Below are 23,479 nucleotides of genomic sequence, written 5' to 3' on the forward strand. Positions count from 1 at the left end.
GGTGGTGGTGGTGAGGGGGCGCTGCACGTGGTGCAGACTTTCCCTTCTTGCTCTTCCCGGGCTCCAGTCTCCCTCTGACTAAAATGCTTTGCACGACTGTGCACGGTGGGAGGGGGGAAGTTGTCGTTGAGGACGCTTCTCTCCTACGGAGAGGCTCCTGGGTCACTCGTCCCGCCCCTCCCCCCGAAGGTTTCTCCTTCGCTTCCAGAGACCCGTTTAAGCGGCTCCAATTGTCCCCATCTCCACTGCTCTAGAAAAAAGAAGACGGAAATGGGTAGGGCCCTCTTCCTGAGTCCCAGCCAATGGGAAGACGAGAGCGGGTTGGGGGCGGAGTTAAGGTCAGGGAGGACGGGAACGGACGTCGTGGGGCCATGGGAACGGCGGGGGCGCGAGTCCGCGTTACGTCATTGGCTCTGCCCAATGACAAGGCGCGTTCTACGAGCGCGCGGATATTGGGCAGTGTCAGTTCTGATTCTCGAGAGGCGGAGGGACAATGGCTGAACGTTGGGAAGGGCTCGAGGACCGCGACAACAATCAGGAAGCGGCGCAGGCCACGAAGAAAAAATGGGAAGAGGAGTGGGAGGAGGACGACGAGGACGAGGAGAACGACGAGGACGAGGAGGACGAAGAGGACGCCCAGCTCTCTCTGGAGGCTCTGAGAGTGCTGGACAGACTAAAGGTGCGGACGGAAGGGGCGGGGCCCAACTTGGGTCAGGGGTCACGGGTCACGCGGGGAAAGGGAGGGGTCGTTGGAGGCTTTCCTGCCGGAGACACGATAGAAGGCTGAGGACCGGCCCAGGGTGGGGTGGCAGTTAGTGCGCGAGTAAGCTTGGAATCTCGCGCTCTCCTGGACCTCCCGACTCTGGGTCTGCCCCTCCCCAGTCCTTCTCCTTCGAAGTTACCCGCCAGTCCCAGGCCACGGCCACGGTACCTTCTCTGAGGCTGACCCCAGGACTGGGCCCCCCAGCAGAGGCGTCCAGTCTCACTCGCCCCTCCCCGATCCATCCCTCCATCACAGCGTATAGTTGGAACGATTGCTTTGTACCTTATATCTGCCATATAGCCCAGAACCTTAAGTCAGTGCCCTCCTCAATAGTGCCTCAGTGCAGATAGAGCGACTCCTAACCCAGCTTTGCAGACACTACATTAATCCCGCCTCATCTCCCCCTGGGTTCCCTTCACATACCCTGTACTTCATTGAAACTGGACCATTTGGCCTCGGGGAATACTTCCACATCCTTCTGAAGTTCTTTTCCAGGAAGCCTTTTCTGCGCACTGTAGCCAGAAATGATTCTCACTCCCCTAAGCCTTTTTTGTTTTTAATCGTATATCGTATATGATGTTTGACCTTATGTTCGTCACATTCACACTTAATTGTCTTGTGCTGAACTGCTTCTAATTTTTTTTGTTTTTGTCCCCTATCTAGAGTGATACCTCTCAAGTAATAGCAAATAAATGTGAAAAGTAGATTTCAGTTAAACGTAAACCTTTTAAACAGCATCATTGCACCTTGCATAGTCCATCACTGAAAGACTTGGTCATACAGAACCTGAATAACCAAATTTTAGAGATGCTGTAGATGGACTCCTGAAGGGTAGGAAACTGGCCTGTGTAGCCTCTTTTAAGATCTCTGGCACTCTGTAATATTTTAAATGTATCTGATTTTTTTCCCTCTCAGGATATAGACTGCCCCTTCCTTGAAGGTCTGTATATTACTGGACTGAGGACAATAAAACAGTTCCTGTGTAGGCCCTCAATTTACCGTTTGGTTATTCTGGAATGGTTGTTTTCAAGGTAATGCCCCTGCCTCCTTCTCTTCTTTGTCTTGAGGAATTTTCTTCTTCTTCATACAGAGATGATGCCAAACGCATTTTAAAACAGCTTTCAGCAATGAGGGCTCCATCCTTTGGTCTCCAGATCATCTTAAAAGAAATCAGTTAAAAACACTAATTAGTCCAGAGTCAGGCACAGAAGGAATCATTAAATCAACAAGTATTTGTTAAGTGCCAAGCACCCTATTAAGCACTGGAGCCAGAAAAACAAAAATGAAGCAGTGAGGAGCTACTGAAGTTTGTCAGAAAGGGGCTTGATCATTTTGGAACCTGGATTGGAGATGAGAGAGACTTGAGGGAGACCAGTGTGGAGGCCATTGTAGTACTCCGGGCACAAGGTGATGAGGGCCTGCATCTCTGGGAGTAATGAAAAAAGGGCTAAAATTACACTGGAGGAGAAAATGTGTGTGTACACATGTATGTGCATAATGCGTATGCATGTATGTATATACATACAGACAGACACACACTTTCTCAGAAGAAGGTAGGTAGGAGAGCACTAAGAGTTGGGGGTATCAGGAAATGAAAGGTATCATACTGTAGAATGTGATTTAAGTTGAGTCTTGAGCAAAGTAAAAAGAGATGAAAGTACATTCTGGCATGAGGTATGTATGGAGTGCAAAGGTATGGAAATAGAGATTGTGTGTGTGAAATGGGAAAAGGAGCAGTTGGACTACACCATAGAGCAGAGTCCTCAAACTACGGCCAGTGGGCCAGATGCGGCAGCTGAGGACGTTTATCCCTCTCACCCAGGGCTATGAATTTTATTTAAAGGCCCACAAAACAAAGGTTTTGTTTTTACTATGCTCCGGCCCTCCAACAGTCTGAGGGACAGTGAACTGGGTCCCAGTTAAAAAGTTTGAGGACCCCTGCCTGTGGGAAGGGGAATAATAAATATATGATGAGACTAGTGAGATAGGGTGTGGTCAAGTTGTAGTACTAAACCGGAGTTTAGATTTGATCTTAGAAATAGTAGGGGTGGGGCAGCTAGGTGGTGCTGTGGATAGAGCACCAGCCCTGAATTGGGGAGGACTTGAGTTCAAATCTGATCCCAGATACTTAACACTACCTAGTTGTGTGACCCTGGGCAAGTCACTTAACCCCAATTACCTCAGGGGGGGAAAAAGAAAAATAGTAGAAAGCACTAGAGTTTGTCACAAAGAGGCCTGATTGTTTTGGAATCTGTGGACTTGAGGAAGGCTAATGTGGAGGCCATTGTAGTACTCCAGGCACAAGGTGATGAAGGCCTGCACCTGTAGGGAGTAATGAGAAAAGGATGGCTGCAACAGTTCAAAGGCCACAGTATTCATTATTATATAGACTGTGGTTTAAGATTTTTAAAGTGGTTTTCTTACAGCCACTCTGGAGGATAGATAATAGAAGTATCATTCCCATTTTACAGATGAGGAATCACAGGCGCTGAGAAGAATCCATGAACACTCAGCTAGCAGGTGTTTTGAGTTAGGATCAAACCTGGGTCTTTTGAATCTAATTACATCACTCTTTTTGCTGAACCTTGTTATCTCCCTGTGAACCCCACTGGCTAAGAAGAAACAAACAGATTTTCCACTCCCCTCTATTCAAATAAAGCTGGGCAAAGTCTTTGGGTGTTCACTTTGGTTTGTGGTTGTGTTTATGAGTAATTTGGGAGAATCCTTAGAATTCTACAATGGCTGAACTGGAAGTGGAAAGGTCTTTTGAGATAAGGTTAGGCCAGGCTCCTTCATTTCACAGCTAGCGACACTAAGGCTTAGAAGGGAGAAGTGATGTCCAGCCTCACACACAGATGCTGCTGGAACTTGGCTCTCAGTTCAGTGTCCTTTGAGGAGTCTAAGCACATCAGGTACCAAAAGACTGCATTCAAGCCATTCTCCTTGAGACAAGAACTGGAGTTAGTATTGTCCTGGCTCGGCGACATCATTACTTTTTGTACTAAAATGGAGCAGTTACTCTACAGGGTAGAGGGAGGGGTAGGAGGCTCCCCAAAGCAAAACCAGTATGCACTGAAGTCTTTGGCCAAATAGCCTCCTTAAAGAGGCATGGAAGCCTTTCTGATATAGCAAGTCCCATGCTTATCTCTTTAGGACCAATTTGCCCAGATGTTCTCTTCCTTGCATATTGAATCCTAGAGATAAGTAGTTTAGAAGCTTGAGACTTGTCAGGTCCATGTGACCGTGTGCAGTCAGCTCTGTAGAACCAGACTTCCATGTGAGGGGGAACAGAGTTCTGAGACTTAGTAGCTTACTTTTATAGGGGGCTAATGATGCCAGAATTCTGGGTTCTGCCTAGTAGGACAGTTAAAAGTCATTATTTTTACCAATGTCTGCCTGGCTTTCTTATGAATTCATGCTGTTGCTTCCATGTGAACCTGGGCAGAATGTAGAGATCCCTCCCTACTCATAACAACCCAAAGTAAGTGGCACCCCCTTTCCCCATGATGCATCTGTCTACATGCCACTGTCTTGCCTGCTTGAAGCATGGGGAGGCCACTTGGTGCATTTCCACTGGTCAGGTTCCTTAGTACCTTAGTTCCTTAGTAGCAGAAAGGCCTGGGAGAATTGGCAACTTACTGAAGAAATGGGGTAAATTCTGGGAATTACCTGTCAGCATAAAGTGCTGGCATGTGAAAACAGCCCTACCCCAGTGGATCTCTGAGGAAATGGAGGTGGATGCTCATTAGGGAGCTGGGAAGGTTGAGGTTTTAGGGAAGAAACTAATGCAAGAGAGGAGAGCCTTGAAGTCTTTCTGCAGGAAGGAAGTGAGAAATTAGGGTGGAGACTTGGAGTTTGGTTTCGTTTGGCTTGTTTTCTTTAGAGAGGAGCTTCCAGGTAAAAAGGAGTGGTAGATTTGCCCAGCCCAGGCTGGAAATACTTTGTATAGCAGGAAAAGATGTCTGCTGACCAAAACTCTGAAGCCTTGGCAACATTTCAAAAACCCCCAAAACACTTTCCAATTCTGATTTAAAAACAAATCAACAAACATAAAACACCTTTTTGCCAGCTTTTCCTGTTCTAGGTTGTGCTGGTCTCTAGAATGCACACCAAAGGAAACTAAGGGAGGCCTTTGCTCTGTTGGGTTGATGCTCTCAGAAGTTACCTGATGGATGACCACTTGTCAGGATATTTTAGCAAGGATTCTTTTGGGCTTGGTTGAACTAAGTGGTCACAGATTCCTCTGCCAGCTCTCAGCTTCTGGGTCGCGGGGCAAGAAATGCCTAGCATGAGGAGATGGCTGGATGGCAGAGTTGCCCACAGCAGAGATGGTGTGGCTCTGACAGGCTTTCACCCCCCCCAAATGTAGGAAATGGAATGTTTTTATAGCAAAATTATATATATTTTCGCAGAGTCCAGGAAATCTAACTGCATTTCTTAATATTAATCAAACTTTCCAAAATTTCAGGGTTTTAAAAGCTTTTCTCCCCTCGACTTCAAAATTCCCTGAGATTTTTTACCATCTGCTGTGCAGTACGTCATTGTGCAGCCCCAGGATGGGAACCCTTCCTCAGTTAGGCAGGTAGCTAAGGGGACCTTCTGGAAGGGTAATAAACCTTGCCACAGGAAGCAGAAGCTTTTGGTCAGGGGTCCCTGTTTTGTACAGGTAGGGGCCATATGGATTCCCTTCACCCCTTGAGAGCCCTGTTCTCTTTTGGAAGACCTTAGCTATTGTTGATCGATTCTTTTCCTGGTGCCTTGCCCATCCAATAAAGTAAACTTTGATTAACCAGTTTTCCAAATAAGGTTATTTGGGTTTTTTGTTTGGGGGTGTTGGAATGAATTGTTGTTTTTAAAGAACTTTCAAGATAGCAAGGCTATGTGTATTCTCCATTATGTTTGTGCCTGCTAATTGAGAATGTTTCCTTAGCAACCAAGACTAGGCATAAGTGTGCACAGCTGTTGAACAAAGCAGTGTTCATAACATTGTAAATGACACAGGCTTCTTCTTCCCTTCCAATTTGTGGATAATGATTGGATTAATAAATACCAAGTTGTACAGTTGAGGTGCAAAAAATGTGCATTAAATTTCGATCTCAGCCTGCAAGCCCATTGTATCCGGGGCCAGGCTTTTTGTGTCTGAGACCCAGATTGTGGATTTTGGTCACTTTGGGCTTTCCAAAGCTTGTGGTGCTGCAGAACCATTGGGCTTTTCTTTGGAACAATTTCTCAATAGGGGTCAGAAAGGATTTGATTAATTCCCTTTTCCTCTTGGAGCTTCAGTTCCATCTCTTTAAAAAGGTGAACACCAGGGAAATTTGGTATTATTCATGAAAAAGGGTTTAAGTGTTGAATGATTACATTTAGCCCATGTTCTGCCACACTAAAAGACTAAAGCTCTTAGCGTACGTGTGTTCATGTATAGAAAGACAGCTATGCACAATTGGCTAAATCTTGGCCTTCTGCGTGTAAGCTATCTCCTTGCTATCCTGATGCCTTGTTTTAGGGATGCCCAGCAATAAGTCAGTGTCAGTTACGCTCAGGGGAAGCCATCGATTACAAATGGAACATCAGGCCATTGGCTTTGAGGGTGGATGCCTGATGTGCCCCTTGCTCAAACTGCACAGGTTTGAGTTTGCAACTATAGGTGATGCCATAGCTTTCAAGAGGGAAAAGGCCAACTGAATATGTATTGACTACTTTGGTGAGAGATGTTTGGGGCCATTGGTAGAACCATAGCAGGAAGGAATAAAGAGAGGGGAGATGTGACACTTAGAAAGGTGTCTGCCAAGCAACCTGAAACTCTAATTGGCAAAAAACCAATCTGGCCTACTTGTGCTTGGGCAGTTGATTATTTCTTGCTGCATCCTTGGTCTCCACTGAGGGTGAGCTGCCACCAACTGGGGCTACCTTGCTTTCTGAAAGTTCATATAACTTAGCAGGTTTTCCACCTGCATGAACTGAGAGAAGGGGATTGGCATGTTTTTCCCGAGTCATGCTCTTGTAAAGATATAACACTGTTTTAATAACTGACAATTATATATGCTTTAAGTATTATAAAGAACTTTAAATTCCTTTTCATGTGGTTCTCACAGCAACTCACAGCAACTCACAGCAAGCTGTAAGTACTGTTGCGCGTGGTTTCCCATGTTTATAAATGTCCCAGCCAGAGAGGAAACATCCAAGGTGAGATTAGAACGCCCGGTGTCTCTCCACTATTTGTCATTCTTGCTACCACCTCATGCTGCCGATATACCAAGTTGTTATTTACTGTTACAGAGTGTGTTGATATTATGATATTTAATAGAGTCATGAAAGTAAGATTTGAGTAAAGATATTGATCTAGGTGAATTAAAAATGGTTTTCCTTTGTCTAGCACTTGACAGTTTAGAAAACGTTATTATGTCCATGATTCTGTATGATAGGTGAGAAGTGATTGTCCTCATTTGAAAGATGAAACTGAGTATCAGATTACAGGATGTTACTAGTACTAAGGGAGGGAGCTGGGACACCGGTCTGCATCTCCCCAGTTCTAATCCAGGATTATTTTCATTGCACCAAAATTCCTCTTGCCAATGTTGTAATAATGCCTTTATGTGTAATAAAGACAGCATGGCCTCTGGCAATGGGCTTGTAGTCAGGAATATGAGTAGGCAAGGCAATTAATTTCAGTGTTTTAAGTAACCCTCTAGGATTTATCTCCTAAATCATAGATGGATAGAATTCTCCTGCTTCTGGATAGGCTAACCCTAACTGGGTAGCTAGCTGGTGCTGCAGTGGATAGAGTACTGAGTGTGGAATCAGGAAGACTCCTCTTCCTGAATTCAAATCCGGCCTCAGACACTTCCTAGCTGTGTGATCCTGGCAAGTCACTTTATCCTCTGCCTCAGTTTCCTCATCTGTGAAATGAACTGGAAAAGGATTCTGAAATCTTTGTTAAGAAAACCCCAAATGGGGCCACAAACAGTCGGACATGACTGAGATGACTGAATAACAACAACTGGACACAAAAACTGTAAACTGAGTGACAAGGAGCAAAATTTTATCCAGATGCCCTACCCTTTAATAAGGTAAAGTAATTCAATATGCAAATGGGATGCTTTGGGGCCATGTCCCCTTCCAGGCCCCGATACTGCCGTCAATGGCCCTTTTTCTTAAAACAAGATAGCTTGCCTTCTATTCACAAATGTAGAAATTTTCTATGTATCTCAGAGATGCCAAATGAAGCCAGACCCGAAAGGGGCTGTGAAACTCATTGTTCCTTGCAGTCTGTCATATCATGGCACTGACGGTTTGTTCTTTCCCTTTAGACTGTATCCTTCTTTGGAGGATTCATTTGCCACTGGCCTGGACTCTGGGGCTAAAGAGAAAATAACAGGTATAACTTTATTACATCAGGGGCTTCATTTGATATTATAGCCTGGAAAACTCCGAACTTGGCCAAAGCCTGCTTAGCAAGCAGACTTATTTAATTGCTCCCCTTGGTAGCTATACTTTCTTTCCATCGGAGCAACTCAAAAGTCTGTGAATGTTTACACAGCTTCTTAGAATTAGGCCTCGCATGAGAGGCTTGGAAAGGAGGACCTGCCAAAGCAGAGAATCCAAGAAGCAGACAAAGCCCACCTTCTTGGCTAGGCCAGGGTGAGGCTTCTGGGGAGACTTTTCTGGGTGTGGGCAAGGAAGAGTCAATCATGATCTGTCTCTTCCAGGAGTCCAGTTTGGGTTTTGGGAAAAGGTATTGGGCTTGGGCCAAGGTATTAACGTGGTGTTTTGGAATGGAACCGGGGCGAGGTTTCCAGAGAATTGTTTGTAACCCTTTTTGTTTTTGGCGGAAACGTTTTAGTTAGGAATTTCGGAGGAAAAATTTTGGCTTTGGTTGCGGCTAATTTTTCGTTTAAAATGGTTGGAGGTTTAAGGCGACGGGCCAGATGGAAAAAGGGTTTGTTTGTTTTATTTGGGGGCCGGTGGAAAACGGGCGGATGTTTCCGTGGTTATTTTTTGGGCCGGGGAAGGAATTAAAGAGCCCGGGCCGGGGTGACCGGGAGGGTTTGGTGGTTACTGTGGCGTGCCTTGGGGATGTGTTTCCAAGTGGAGTTTAAAGGATGACGGGAGGAGAAAATGGTGTTTTTTTTTAGAAAAAGGGTTTTTGTTTTGTGGTTAGATTGGGCGGAAATTAAAGGGGCAAGCTAAACCGTTTTCCCCATTTTTGGGATTGGGGTTGGATGAGAGAGGAGTTAGGGGGCCCGGTTTGGTGTTTAAATTTTTCCTTTCCCGGTGTGGGGAGGGGTTGGTTTAAAGGAAGTTTTTGATGTTTGTTTTTCCCCTTGGAGTTTTCCCTTTTGTTTTTTATTTGGGAACTGGAAAAGGGTGGGGTTTTTAGGGAGGGAATTGGAAGAAAGCCCCCTTTTCCTTTAAAATGGTGTTGGCCGTGGGGTTTTGGTCCCCAAGAGGTTTGTTTTGGGAAAGTTGTGAGCCCAAGGGGTGGTGGTTGGGTTTTTTTTTGTTAGGTTTTGGGTGATGTTTTTAGTTTTTGGCCCTTGCCCCAGAAAGTGATTTTTCCAAGTTTTTTCCAGATGGTGAATTGTACCTTTTGACGAAGGAATTTTCCAGAACGGATTTTGTTTCCCCGGTTGGGAGGGTCGGGGTTTTCCCTTTGGGGGAAGGGGAGAGTGGAGGAAAGGTCCCGGGGTTGGTTTTAAGTGGGATGGAAACTTAAAGTGGGTTTGGGGGGGAAGTTTTGTTCCCTGGGACCTTTTGGGGTGGGGGAGTTGGTTGTTTTACCTTTTGATGAGGGAGTTGGCCGGGGAGGGGGAGATTGGCTTGGCCCCGGTTGGGGGTTAGTTGGTGGGTGAGGGATTAGAATTGCCATTAATATTTCGGGTTTGGTTTTTGGGGGTTTATTTTGTTGGTTGGCCCTTGATGTTTTTTCCTTGCTTTTCCCTTGGAGTTTTGGCTTTTTGGGTTTTAATTTCTGCTTTTGTTTTGCTTTTAAATTTTTGTGCATTTGAGAAGTGAGGTTTGGGGACAGGTTGTGGAATGGGGGGGACCAGTGTGGGTTGTTTTGGGAAGGAGGGAGGTTTGATGCCCGGGTTGGTGTGAGTGGTTTTCTTTCCCTTTGGGCTAAGAATCCTTTTATTATTTTGGAGATTAATGTTGGTTACGAATGTTGGGGTGGGTTGGAGACAAATTTTATTAAGGAGAGGGATTTCCAATTGTTTTTCCCTTTTTCCTTTTATTGTTTTCCTTTTTTCTTTCCCTTTCCTTCCCTTTTCCCTTTCCTTTCCCTTTCCTTCCCTTGCCATTTTTTTTCCTTTTTCCTTTCTTTTCCTTTTTCCCTTTTTTTGTTTTTGTAAAGGTTTATTGGTTTTGTTTGTTTTTTTTTTTTTCAGCATTGGGAGGGTAAAGCTTTGTTTTTCCTGCTTTGTGTGTAGATGGGGAAATTGAGAAAGGGAAGTTAAGGGATTGAAGGTTACAATAGTTAATTGTGGGGAGGGATTTGGGCCTTAGTTTTCCTTGCCTTAAGTTTTTTTCCTGAGGGTATTTTCAATAAAACGTGGTTTTGGCCTTGTTTTTGTTTTTGCTTAAAAATTATTGTAGTTTTTTGACAGAAGGTTGTGTTGCTTGAAATAATAATTTCCCTGAATTTCCCTTATCCTTTTCTTAGATTGCTGTGTTTTTTTTGGGTTTTGGGAAGCGGAAGTTTTAGGGGAAGTTTGGTTTTATTGGACCTGATTGGTTGGTTTGTTATAATTTAATTTATGAGAAAAAATTTTATGGTTTTTTTGGGAAGTTGATTTTGTTTAAAGATTCCAAGGAATAAAGAAAGGTTTTCTTATTTAAAGTTCCAGACTTTTCCAATGTTCCCAGTTCCTTCCTTCAGTATTTTTTTAAGAAGGAAAAGAATTGGCCTTTTCTTAAAGTTCCTGTTGGAGTTTTGTTTTAAAAATTGGCTGGTTTTTTAAAGTTTGGAGTTTCCCAGTTGTTTAAATTTTTTTTTTAATTTGTTTTGCCTTTTTTGTTTTTATGGCAATTTAAGACCCTTTTAATTTTTAATTAGGTATTGGGTTTTAAATGGACAAGAATTGAAAATAGTGTTGGTTTTAGAAGGTTTTTGTTGGGAGGGATGTTCCCGAGCCAAATTTAGTAAATTTGGAGGATGTGACAGTAGGAGAATTAAGCATGTTTAAGTTGGGCCGGCCCGCATTCTGGATGAGGGTGGTTTGCATTGCAGGGGGAACCCAGGAGGAAAGTGGTTGGGGGGGGGTTTGGTGTTTTCTTATTCCCAGAGGAATTGGTTTTCATTCATTTCCCAGTATAGGTAATTTGACAAAATAATGTTTTTTTAATTTTTTTGTTAAAAGAATATTCTTTTAATGTATTCTTGAGTGGTGCTGGGTTAGAGGGAGGGACTTTTAGAATGGAAGGCTTCTCTTGAGCCTGATGGCTGCATTTCCTGGCCTTTGTAGGCTGAGTTTGCTTAGGCTTTGAAGGGGTTGATGGCTGTGGGGCTAAATGCAAAAGATATCAACCCTGCCAGCCTCCTGAACCTGGGGACAAGCCTGAAAATTGCCTGAATGCTTTCCTCAAGCCCGTTATCCCGGGTGCTAGGAAGATCTCAATTTGGGCACAGGCTAAGTAGGAGGAATAGGATGTGAAACGCTCCTCTGCATCGCACCATGATGCCCTTTTTGGGAAGGAAGGGTTGAGATGTCTCCATCAGAGACTGCACTCATTTGCCTTCTTGGTCTTTCTTGTAAATGTCAGTATTGGAAATGGTAACACCTCGCTATGAATTCAGTTACAGTGAGTTTCTTTTGTGAGAGATAGGAGGGAACATAGGTGGGTCAGCATTGGCATTGGGAAAGAGAAATTGAAAGCAGTGAAAGGATCATCTCCAGGTCTGTCTTCTTAGATTACTTTGAAGAGCAGGTCCTCTTAGAAGCCTCCATTTACCCTCCTGTAAAATGAAAAGGGGTTGGACTAAGTACCTTCTAACTCTAAACAAAAATAGTTCAGGGTCGAGCAAAGACCCCTGGACCTTCCATGGTAGGCCTTCTTCTAAGCTGACCTGGAACTAGTAATCATTACTCTATGGTTTTGGCTATTCAACCAGCTCCAGATTCCCCAAATGGTACTGTTGTCTACCTCAGATCTCTTCATGTTGTCTACAGGAATAGAATGAGATCATCTTTGTAAAATGATGTCACCCACTCTTTCAAGAGGCCTTCTTTAATGGCTTTCTCTTAGGTCGGATCTATCCGAGGTTTTGTCCAGCTTGCCATGCTTTTAAGAAGCCATTGTCACTTCAGTGCTAAATATCATGAGGCATTCAGAGCAGAGCTTCTTGGAGCCCTTATGATAATCAATTATTGTACTAATTTGTATATTATTATACTATCTAGAAGATCAAACATAGAGTAGAAGAAGGAACTTCTAGTCCATAGCTAGAGGATCTGTTAGAATCCCACCTGTTACTGTGTGACTCTTTTCAAATAAGTCATGTCATCTGTTTGGGCCTCAGTTTCCTCATCTGTAAAATAGACTACGGGACTTTTAAAAGTCCCCCCAACTCTAAATTGATGATCCGATTTCTGTAGCATTCCAGTATAATGACCCTATCAAAGACAGGGGGAAGGGAAAGAATCATTTATGCTAAAAGTTCTACAAAATAAAGGCATGCATAGAACTTTTATTTCTTTTTTACCATAGGAAAAAGTATTTCTCTCAAACCACAAGGTAGCTTTCTGTGCAGTTGGAAAATACTAGAAGCTTCCCTAAATACATAAATAAAGCAATTATTACCCCTTCCCCTTCTCATTTGATAGACTTCTAAAAACATTGGCACTAATAATAAGCAATAGAAATAATCAAAAGGAATTATGATAGCTTAAGAGGAGACAAAACACTTTATTTTCAGATGAAACAGTGGTTTACCTATAAAATATGAGGGAACCAGCAAAGAAATTTGAGTTAATAGCTTAGTAAAATAGTAGCTTTCAAAAGAAAGCTCCAAAAATCAAGGATGCCACTCAATAGCAATATCCAGAAGACCACAATAGAAAGGGGAGTCCTCCCATTCAAAATCACTTCAAAAAGCATAAAAAATCAGGGAACCAATTCTGCTAAAGCAGTGGTGTCAAACTAAAATAGAAATGGCTTCCTGAGGAATATATATTGACTTAGAAAACCACAAATGAATATTATCTATGTTTTATTGTATTCTTATTTGTTGTTAAGTATTTCCCAGTGACATTTGAATCAGGTTCTGTCTGTACATTTAATATATTTATGGGTTCAACTACTAACTAGGCCGTAAATAATGGACAGTTTCAATAATTGAAGATGATTCTATGCTCATTTGTGGTAAAGCTGTGCCAAGATAATAAAAAGGACAATAATGCCAGAATTAGTTGACAAGATTTAGTGTTATACCAATCAAACTGCCAAGAGAATACTTTACAGAGCTACAAGAAATGATACCAAAATTCATTTGGAAGAATAAAAGCTCTTACGAATCAAAATACCAAGAGGATACTTTACAGAGCTACAATTTATTTGGAAGAATAAAAACTAGAATATAAAGGGAAATAATGAAAAAATAGGAGTGAAGGGGAAAATAGCTCCTCCACACTTCAAACTCTATTATAAAAGCAATATCGTCCAAACTACTTGGTAGTAGAACTTCCTATTTGACAAGTATCCCAGGGAAAACTGGAAATTAGAGCTGCGGAAGTAATATGTAGACTAGGAACTTACATTGTATAGTATAAAAACCTCACTGAATATTGAAAATCATACCACTAAATAAATTGGAATTAAACCATATGAGGTACCTTTCACCGCTGTGAGTAAGGAGGATTAAGTGCTTAATCAAATGAGGGTGTAGTAAAATAGATACTTTCAACTACTTCAACTTGAAAAGCTTTTTCATGAATAAAGTACCTGGGATAAGAAGAGAAATGGTTAACTTGAGAAACAGTCTTTGTGTTAGATATCTCTGATTAGAGGGTAATTACCAAGAGAAATATGTAAGATTATAAACCACTATCAGTAGATAAGTGCTCAGAGGTTATGAACAAGCAGTTCTCAAAAGAAGAGTAGGAAACTATTAGCAAATATGTGAAAGAATGCTCTAAATCCCAGTTTCTTAAACTGTGATTCCCAACCCTGTATGTGGGGGTTGCAAAATTATTATTTGCAATAAATGTTTGATTTGTATACCTATTTTATATACCTGTACACCTGAGGTAATGTAAAGCTTTAATTCTTGGGCTAAAAGGGGTTGCTGGTGGGAAAAAATTTAAGATTTAAAAAAATTAAGATGCTCTACATCACTAATAAGAGAATGTACATATCAAAACAATTTTTGAGGTTGCAGATCACCTCCAGGAAATGAATAAAGATGGCTTTAGTTAGTATTAGAGGAGTTGTGAAGTCACTAATCCATTACTAGTGGAACTGTGAATTGGGCTAATTGTTCTGGAAAACAGTTTGAAATTATGTAAACTAGTGATTAGAACCTTTGACCTAGAGATTGCTGTGCTAGGTAGGCATGAGGTTACTGAAAAAAGAAAGACTCCATACACAACAAAATATCGAAGCACTTTTTGTGATCGCAAAGAACTGGAAATAAATTAGATGCTCATCAGTTGAAGAATGACTAAACAAAATGTGGTATGTAAAGGGAATGGATATTATTGTGCTCTAGAAACAATGTGATGAATATAGAGAAGCTTGGAAAGACATGAACTGATGTAGAGTGAAGTAAGCAGAGCCAAGGAAACAATATCTACAGTGACTACAGCAATGTAAATGGAAAGAACAACAACCATTAAACAGTGGAAGAATGAATGTTGTAAAATTAAAAAGAACAAAGTTGGTTACAAAGAAGAAAAATGAGAAGACATTTCAAAACTTGAAATCAAACTTATTGGCTTTGTTTACGGAATGGAAGGGGCTTTTTTGGGAATAGGCTACCTCAAGAGGTGGGGGGTTCTCACTCATTAGAGTCTTCAGGAAAAGATGTTGGATGATTTCTTGGGGATCTGATGAAAGGGATTTTTAGCTTAGGTACCTGTTAGAGTAGCTGGTTTTCTATTTGCTTATCTATACCTGTATACATAAGCACTATCCTCATCAAGGACTTTGTGATCTCCCTTTCCCTGAGGTAAGGCAAATAGTGTTATCCCCGAGGCCCCCAAAGCTAATGTGTCTTAAGGTTTCATAGAGTTAACAGGTCTAGACCCGGGTTCTCTGACTTCCCATCCAGAATTCTTTCCAGCACACCACAGAACACGAGGCAGTGAGTTTGAAGAATAAGAAATGGTGGGGAAAGCTGGGCCTCTTTGTGGTCTTATATTTGACTTTCTTTTTCTAGGGTTCTGCTGGTGTGAAGGAACAGCTTTATTTCTTTAATCAGTTATTGGATCTGGTCACAAGTCTGGGTCCTGAATATGCCATCAGTTTCTTCAGGTAAAAAGCCAGGGGATGCTCTCCCAGGAGATCCTGGAGAGAACTGGTAGAGGGGGTGGGGGTGAAGAGATCCACTTACACCCTTTTATTTTGGTTCTGTTCTCTCAGGCTGAGATGTATAGATTCCCACAGTTGGAAAGGATTGTAGAGGTCATACAATAAAACTTCCCACCCAATGCAGGAATCCAGGCCTGACTTCAGAGGGCGACTCCCCTTCTGTCACATCAGGGCTTATAGGTGATGAAACTACTGGAATAAACAGATACTTAGTGAGCAACAACTGTGGGCCAAGCCCTGTGCTCTGGGGGAGACAAAGAACATGACTCCATGGCCCCTGGTTGGTTTCAAAGTTCATTGATAGAGAGAAAATATGTTCGTGAAAAATTAAGTAGCACTCTGGAAGGAGAGGAAAAAGGATAGAAGAGAAGGGAAAATAATGCTGGGCAATCTGGGATTGCTCCATGAAGGGCCCGGCCAGTGAAGCTCTTAAGGGCTTGGAGTTTGGAGGAAGGCTCTTGTCACTGAAGGGAAGGGTCAGGATGGTTTGGGGTCCAATGGGAGCTGGATCTGAGAGGCTGGGGTTTTGAATGAAGGCATTTCCTCCATGAAACCCAGGGTTGTCCAAAGTTTGGGTGCAGCACTCAGATGAGGTTGAAGCCTGGTATGGGGAAGGGTGTGGTCCACAGTTACCCCACCTCTGACTCTGGGGAACTCCCTGTGATTTATGATGTTTGCAGTGTGGAAGAGAATTTCTGCAGCTTAGTGGAAGACAACGAGATGCTGCTGAACAAGGTCTTCACTTCCCATATTGAAGAGGAGATCTTAGATCCCAAGTTGAATCCCTTGCCTCTGGACATAGAGAACTCCTGTGGGGCAAAGGAAAACCTGCATAGAATGTATGTACTTGGGGTCTGAGAAAGAAAGCCCTGTAACGAGAGCCATAGAATGACCTGTAGGTTCAGACTGTGCCTAACTGGCCCTTTTCTCTCACTCCTTTTTGGAAAAGCCTCATCCTAAAAGCTAAGGTGGAAGAAATCCTTCCCAGCTGATGAATTTTAGACTTCCAACATAACTAAAAATTAAGCCCACCTAAAATCTCCTCCCTACCCTCCTTCCTTCCCTGACTTCCCTGTCTTATCTATCCTCAATTTCTTCCTCTCTCAACACCATCCACTCTCTGCTTTGCATTGCGAAAACCTTCCAGAAACAGGCCTGCCCAGTGAGAATAGCTGCCCCTGTAAAGAAGGGTGACCCGAGGTCCATTGGCTCAGGCTTGGGCCTTAGACCACCGGTGCATTCCAAATCAGGGCCGTAGTGCGGAACATAAATCCCATGAGCTAAGATAGGCTGGTGAGGGGAAGAAGGCTGAGCAGGGGAGGAGTCAGGGTAGGAGAGAACAGAGCTTTCCTTTCAGGGCTCTTGATAAAAATTTCACCCAGTCATGGGTGATTGAGAGACCTGGTACCTGCTCACTACTCTTAGTGTGAGCTCGGGCCAAGAAACCAGAGATAGCTGGGCCATCTCCCATCATCTTGATGTATATCTGGCCACTGCACCCAGATGGCTCTGGAGGGGAAGGTGAAGCGGGTGACCTTGTCTGGCCCGGCCTCTCAAGTCCAGCTCACTTGCATGTCACGGCATCTCCTCCCTGATGTCACAGTCCTCTTCAAGAACGAAGGGCAAGCGACAGCAGCAACAGCGATGACGGCTACAACTACCACCACCTCTGGTAGGCTGGGCCACTGTGCCAAGTGACAAGGCTCGATTTTTCTCTGGCCCGCCTCAGGCACATAGAAAAGGAGAGCCACCGTAATGCAGGTGACCGGCTTGTTTCATGTATCAGGATTTACAAAGGACATGTTCTTTTGGTGCTTTAAAGTAAGAGATGTGCAGGTTATTTGTACTTTTTAGATGGGAAAACTTGAGGGTGACATAGAGGGAAGAACTTGCTCAGGGTCACCGAGCCAGTAAAGTGGCGGGGCCAGTTCCCTCTTCACAACTCTCCAGCAAGGATCCCGGGGACCATCTGGCTGGAGTCACTGCCTGGTCCTCAACTCTTTAGCAAGCAACAGCCACGTTTCTGGGGCCTAGTGCCTAGGAAGTGCTTCACACGTACTTGTGGATTGAATGGTTGGCCTCCTTCCACACCACATTTGGGAGCCATCTTCCTGGCCTTGTGCTTTAAGGAGCCCTGAAGTATAGACTGGCAGTGACTGACAGGGCCTAGGGAGAAGCTTTTGTGAGAGGGTGCCCCTTTCCAGAGTCCTAAGCCGCCCCTGCCCCCAGCCTAAGATTTTCCTACACACAGAGCATCCCTCAGCCCTGCCAAGCATCCTCTGTAGAGCATCCCTCAGGCTTCATGTTGCCCTTTGGGAGACGTAGGAAGGAACAAAGAGCTCTGTTGCTGCTTTGCTTCCCTCACCCTCCCATCCCCAACAGCACTGGTTTTGTGAACTCTTTCTGTCCCTTGCTTGATATTCTCGTGCTCCCTCCCCGGGGGCCTAATGCATTGCCCATGGTAGCATGGTGATTCCTCTTCCTACCCTGGAGAGCCCTTCAGAGAAGGGGGCCCTCCCAAGGTATCATTGTTTTGTGGCATGGATTCTGCTCCCGGGAAGATCTGTTCCCCATCCTGTCCCGAGAAGGAGATCTGTTCCCCGTCCTGTCCCGAAAAGGAGATCTGTTCCCCATCCTGTCCTGAGAAAGTTTTCCTTCCCACCCCTGTGGCCCTTGTACCTGCCATCACTCTCACCTGACGTCTGCCACGTCCCTGGCCCCATCTCTTTGTGGGGAGGGTTATGCTTAGGAAGCTGACTTGGTTCTCCTTCCAGGCCACTGGGGGCAAAGACCAAGGTGGAAGAGCTTTCTGAAAAACTGAATAAACTCACTGAAATGCTACAGGCACACAAGGAAGAGGTGAGAGAAGGAGGCGAGCACGGGGTCCTGAGTGCTCTGCCAAGTGCTTGCCCTCCCCCCGCCCCCCGGGAATGTGGGATGGCAGGGATGAATTGGGAGAAGATGAGGGACTAGGATAATCGAATTTAACACTGCTGGCTGTCTCCCCAAGGCCCTCTGTTATCAGGAGAGCGCCAGTAGGCTGTTTTTACCAAATCCCCCTGGACTTCCCAAGCAGGTGAGTAGCCCCCCCCAAGCTAGGGGAGCTAAAGAGGTGGTTCCATAGAAGCTGGACGGCGCGATCCCTTTCAGATCTTGGGAGAGATTTTCACTCTTTAAACACTTCTTTGTGCCAGACATTGGGGACATAATGACAAGCAGTTCCTGCCCTCAAGGAGCTTATGTTCTGCTGAAGGAATCCAGAGTTCCTCCAGCCATTGACCTGTATTGCTTGCCAACCCTGTGTGTTCCTTACTTGATTACCTCTCCTATGGGGAAATGGGTTAGCTTGCCTCCCCAGCTGAGTAAAAGGTCATCGAGGACAAGCATTATCTGGTGTTTGTCTTTGTAGCCTGGTGCCTTGTCCTCAGCTGCTGCATCAGGGTGTCCTTCTGTGGCCCCCACAGCACAGCCCCAAGAGCCCAGGAAGTATTCAGTCAATACCTGTTGGTTCCACTGGAGCTTGCATGCATGGATTCATGCCCATTTGTTACACTGAGGGAGAAACTGAGGTACACGTGCTGCCCATTGTATCAGTGTGATCCAAGGCAGTGGGGGAGCCCCCAAAAAGGTTCTTGGAAGTTCACAGAATGAAGGCCTTGATCTCTTGTGTCTGGTTTTGCAGTGTTCTTCCCACTGTGGGAAAATCTCCAGCCAAGGTAGTAGCACCTTGAGCTTGACTCTCTCAGATTTCCATCAACTGGTGATTGCTTTTATACACGTTTTTGAGGATGAGCTTCGTGAGTTCTGTAATCGCCCAAACCCCAACATCCACCCTTGTGGTCCATTATTTCAATCTATAAATGAGACTCTAACGTTCTTCAACCAGGTAAGCCTCATGTGACTTCCCTCCTGGCCCATCCTTGATGAGCTTCAATCTGAACTTAGACTTGTCATTAGGTCCCGTAGATAGTAACCTCTGTGGGGTCAGGATGATGTTCTCAGGGCCAGGAGACTCCCCTCCCCTCCCCTTTTGTCCAGAGTATGTCCTAAAGGAGATTTTTCCCACTGAATAATGCAAAATCTTGGCAGGGACTCTTACACCTTTGACAGAGCTGCTTGGTTATTTGCAGTGGTGTGCTGGGAAATGTTTAAATTGACTCTGAGGGAAAAAATGTATACATGACGCTCTTCTGTGTTTAGTCTTTCTTAAATTTTCTCCATCACTGAAGTCTAGACAATCAACAAAACAAATCAGTCAAGCCCTGCCTTGTAGCATTTGTTGATTTCGGAGGTGTGGGTAAAGGCATTGAAAATTAAACAGTCAGCTCTTGTGAGCTCCTTTTTACTGTCCCAGCATCACAGAAGCACAGTATCCAAAGCATCATGGAAACTTAAGGAGAATATAGGGACAGTGGGGGGGGGGGGGGTGTGGGGCGGACAGTGCAGGGGTGCTGCAACACATTGCAGATGTTTAGAGCTTTAGCAGGAATTCATAAGTAAGGAGGATGTCCTCCTTGGGCATTCTGGGATTGATGTGTGGCAAGCTTGGAGTAAAAGAATTAACCTTTGATGTTAAGTGACTTATTGTGGATAAAAGTTGGAATGTGTCCCAGCGTATGGGATGGGATGCAGTGCAGGGCATTTTCAGAGGTGACATTTCCAGCATAAAGGACCTGATTTTTGTACTTCTTCCCCAGGAGCTGAAAACTATCAGTCAAGTCACAGATACCTCTGTGAAGGTGGCTCACGTAGCCGAGGAGTCACAGAGGGAGAAAGCCTATTTGCATGGGGGTAACTGCATGGTGACCTTAGGTACGTAGCCTCTGCTCCCAGAGTACATTGCTTGGCATTCCTCACTTGGACAGTGAATTTAGGGACTTCTCCATAATGGTCCATGAATTGACAGTCCTGACCTACCACTCCTTCCTTAACAGAAACAACAATAAACATAATAGTTGTCATCTATGTAGCACTTGAAGGTTTGCCAAGCGCTTTGTTAGTTTTATCTTATTTGAAGGAAAGTGCTTTGAAAACCTCCTGGGAGTTGTGTTTTGTGTCTTTGGGGGCAGTGGGTTTGGGGCTGCCTTATTCATTCAACAAAGGGGGTGGGTCTCGTGCTAAGTGCTGGGAATGCCAGTATTGTCAAGGACTCAGACTACCAACAAGGAGCAGCTGTTTTACTAGCCTGGGATGGGGACAAGAAGGGCCAGCGTGTTCCCAGATACTTGCCCATTTTAAGGTGGCATTCAAGAAGAGAGCAAGACAAAACGAGGATCCCTAAAGGGAGAGCTTGTAGCACGGCTAGGGTCGGGGTGGCAGAGCGGGAGATGGCATGGGGACAGTTGGGAAAGACTGGGCCCAAGATTTGGCACCTGAACAAAAAGAGGGTTCAAAGGCCGAGGGCTGGGGTGAGGGGAGGACATGCCAAGTGTGTGGGAGGCAGGGACAAGCTAGGCAAATAGCTAAGAGGCTGGAGAGGGGCTGCTGAATTTAGAGGGCAACTAAGGATCCAGTTTGCTGGAATTTCACACTGGACAGAGGATGGAGAGATCATAGAGGACCTTCAAAGCCAGGCTGAGAGTCCCCCGTCCATCTTGCAAGTGGAAGGGAACCCCGGGAGGATGCTGAGCAGTGGCATGCCCCGATCAAAACCATGCCTTAGGAAGCTTTTTTGGGTAGCTGATGAGTAAGGCATCGGATTAGGGCAGACACCGGAGGCACGACCTCCCTGGGGACATGACATCGGGACGTCCAAGGCACATCTAGGCCACGTTTCCTCCATACTTGTTGAATGAATGGGAAGCCACGAGAGCCTGACTCGGGGTGGGGACTTTGGGAATACAAAGAAGAGCAGGCAGGTGTGCAGGGAGAGGAGAGGGGAGGGTTGCTACCACTTTGATTTTTATTGGATAATGGGGGTGGAGAGAAGGAAGAGTCAAAGACCGGATCAAAGCGGCTGGAGGTTGGTGGTGCCCTCGAGAGGAAAGGGCGAGTGAGGAGGGTGTGTGTTTAGGGAGGAAGATGAGGATGCACTCGGCCTTGACTTCAGTAAGTCTGAGGTGCCCACAAGGCCTCCCTGGTGGTGGTGGCCCAGGGGTAGAGCTGGAGGCGAGAGAGGGAAGGAGAAACATCAGGCCAGGCTGTGCAGGGTCACCTGCATAGAGATGAGGGAACCTCTGGAAGTGAAGAAGCTCACCGAGGGGGAGAGAGAGAGGAGAAGAGGGCTCAGAACATCCCCAATTTTAGGGAAACCCCCAGTTAGAGAGCAAGGAGGAAGACAATGAAGGCAACTGAGAGACTGGCCATACAGGTAGAACCTGTAGGGGTAAAGCCATGGAAACCTCACTGGGGAGAGACCAGCCTGGGGTGGGGTGGGGTAGCTTTGGTATCGGCTCAGGGACAGATGTTACAGTGGTTTTCAGGGAGAGGGAGACTTGACAAAAGCCCTTAGAGGGCCCTCAGTGGCCTTGAGAGAGAGGGGAGTCAAGAGAGTGGTGGCTCTGGGAGCAGTCAGTGGGGGCTTGGGAATCACTTAAGGTCTTTCTCCAATTCGGCAGGTTGGTGTCAGGGTCCAGGGCAGAGCTAGTTTTCTTTGCCTGGGGCTTGGTTTCTCAAGCTGGGAAGCTCTGAGTGTGTTTTAGCCACTGGGAAAAGAGCCCATCTTGGGGCAGTTAGGGGGCAATGCACGATGGGACAGGTTCCTGATGGGAACAAGAATCCCGTACTCCTGCAACTTCTTAATATTCTTCTCTCTTCTCCCCCTTCCCAGCTGAGAAAATGAAGGCACTAATACAGAAATATGAATTCTTCCAAGACGGTCCTCAGACATCCAATGAAAGTATGAACCAAAGCTAAGCATCTATTCCTCAGTGCTCAGTCCTTGGGACTTGTGTTTGGGAAACAAGGGGGAAGAAGCTGGTCATGAGGCAACTTTCTGTTTACTATCAAAAAATAGTTATTTTTTGTTAATGTGAACTTGACAAGCACCAGTGAGGGACAAATAGAAAAAATGATTGTACATGAAAACACAAATCAAATTATGTTCACCTTACTTTTTAAGAATTACATAATAAAATCATCATCTTAATATGTATACATATATTGTATTTAACATATACTTTTAACATATTTAACAGGTATTGGTCAACTTGCCATCTGGGGGAGGAGATGGGGGGAAGGAGGGGAAAAGTTGGAACAGAAGGTTTTGCAACTGTCAATGCTGAAAAATTACCCATGCATATATCTTGTAAATAAAAAGCTACAATTATTAAAAAAAAAAAATCACCACCTTAACCTATCTTTGTCTCCTTCTAAACTGCCTTCTGTTTTTGTGCATATTTTTAAAAAGTGATCCTGTTACCTTTTTTCTTTCTTCTGCTTTTTTTTTTTGGCAGTGCCCCCGCTTCCTTCCAGAAAAAAGAAAAAAAACAAACTTAGTACAAAGTAAGAAAACAAATCTACACATAGGTTGGTTATGTCACAAAGCGTCATTCTTCCTGCATCATGATATCATCACCTCTATCAGGAAGTATGTGGCAAGCTTTATCACCTGTTATCTGCACTTAATTGCATTATTTGAATTTCTTAAATATTTCTAAATTGTTTTGCATTGCAGTATCAATTGCTGTATGACTTGTTCTCCTGGTTTTGCCCATTTCATTCTGCATCAGTTCATATACGACTTCCTAAGTTTTTCTGAATCACTCGGTACAATAATATTCCATTACATTCATATACCATGATTTGTTCAGCCATTCCCCAATTCATGGGCACCACCATTGTTCCAATGCTCCAATGCAAAGAGCTGCTCTTTGACCTTTGTTATATCACTGGATTGAAGGGTGTGTACCTTAATGACTTTTTGCCCATAGTTTTTCAGAGTAGCTTGAAGTCCACTCTTGCCATCAGCATAGCATTAGGGTGCCCGTCCTTCCACAGACCTTCGAACTATTACAATTTTTCTTTCCGTCATCTTTGCCAGGCTGATGGATGTGATGTGTGCATATCCCCTCACCTTTCCTGGAAGCTCTGTCCTTCCTAACACACCAAAATTGCATGAACTTTTTGGTTTCCATGTTGTACTCAGAAATGTTGCATTCCACTAAGTTCTGACCCTTTCAGAACAACTGCCCCTTATTCCTGCCTCTCCCCCCTGTATATTTGTGGTGTTTACTTTTTGTACCTGAG

General features: G+C 44.5%; 1 protein-coding gene across 1 annotated transcript; it reads left to right on the forward strand.

Annotated features, from left to right (window-relative positions):
* Window positions 1-443: 443 nt before the first annotated feature.
* On the forward strand, window positions 444-22,451 carry LOC100924345 (HAUS augmin-like complex subunit 7). The gene is made up of 10 exons (XM_031945211.1): window positions 444-679; window positions 1,679-1,794; window positions 8,074-8,154; window positions 8,769-8,817; window positions 15,141-15,235; window positions 15,973-16,131; window positions 18,067-18,151; window positions 18,975-19,178; window positions 19,990-20,104; window positions 22,062-22,451. The coding sequence occupies exons 1-10, from the start codon at window positions 494-496 to the stop codon at window positions 22,145-22,147; spliced, it is 1,176 nt and encodes a 391-aa protein (XP_031801071.1). The 5' UTR covers window positions 444-493; the 3' UTR covers window positions 22,148-22,451.
* The last annotated feature ends 1,028 nt before the right edge of the window (window positions 22,452-23,479 follow it).

Source organism: Sarcophilus harrisii, chromosome X, assembly GCF_902635505.1.
Source record: "Sarcophilus harrisii chromosome X, mSarHar1.11, whole genome shotgun sequence".
Classification (NCBI taxonomy): domain Eukaryota; kingdom Metazoa; phylum Chordata; class Mammalia; order Dasyuromorphia; family Dasyuridae; genus Sarcophilus; species Sarcophilus harrisii.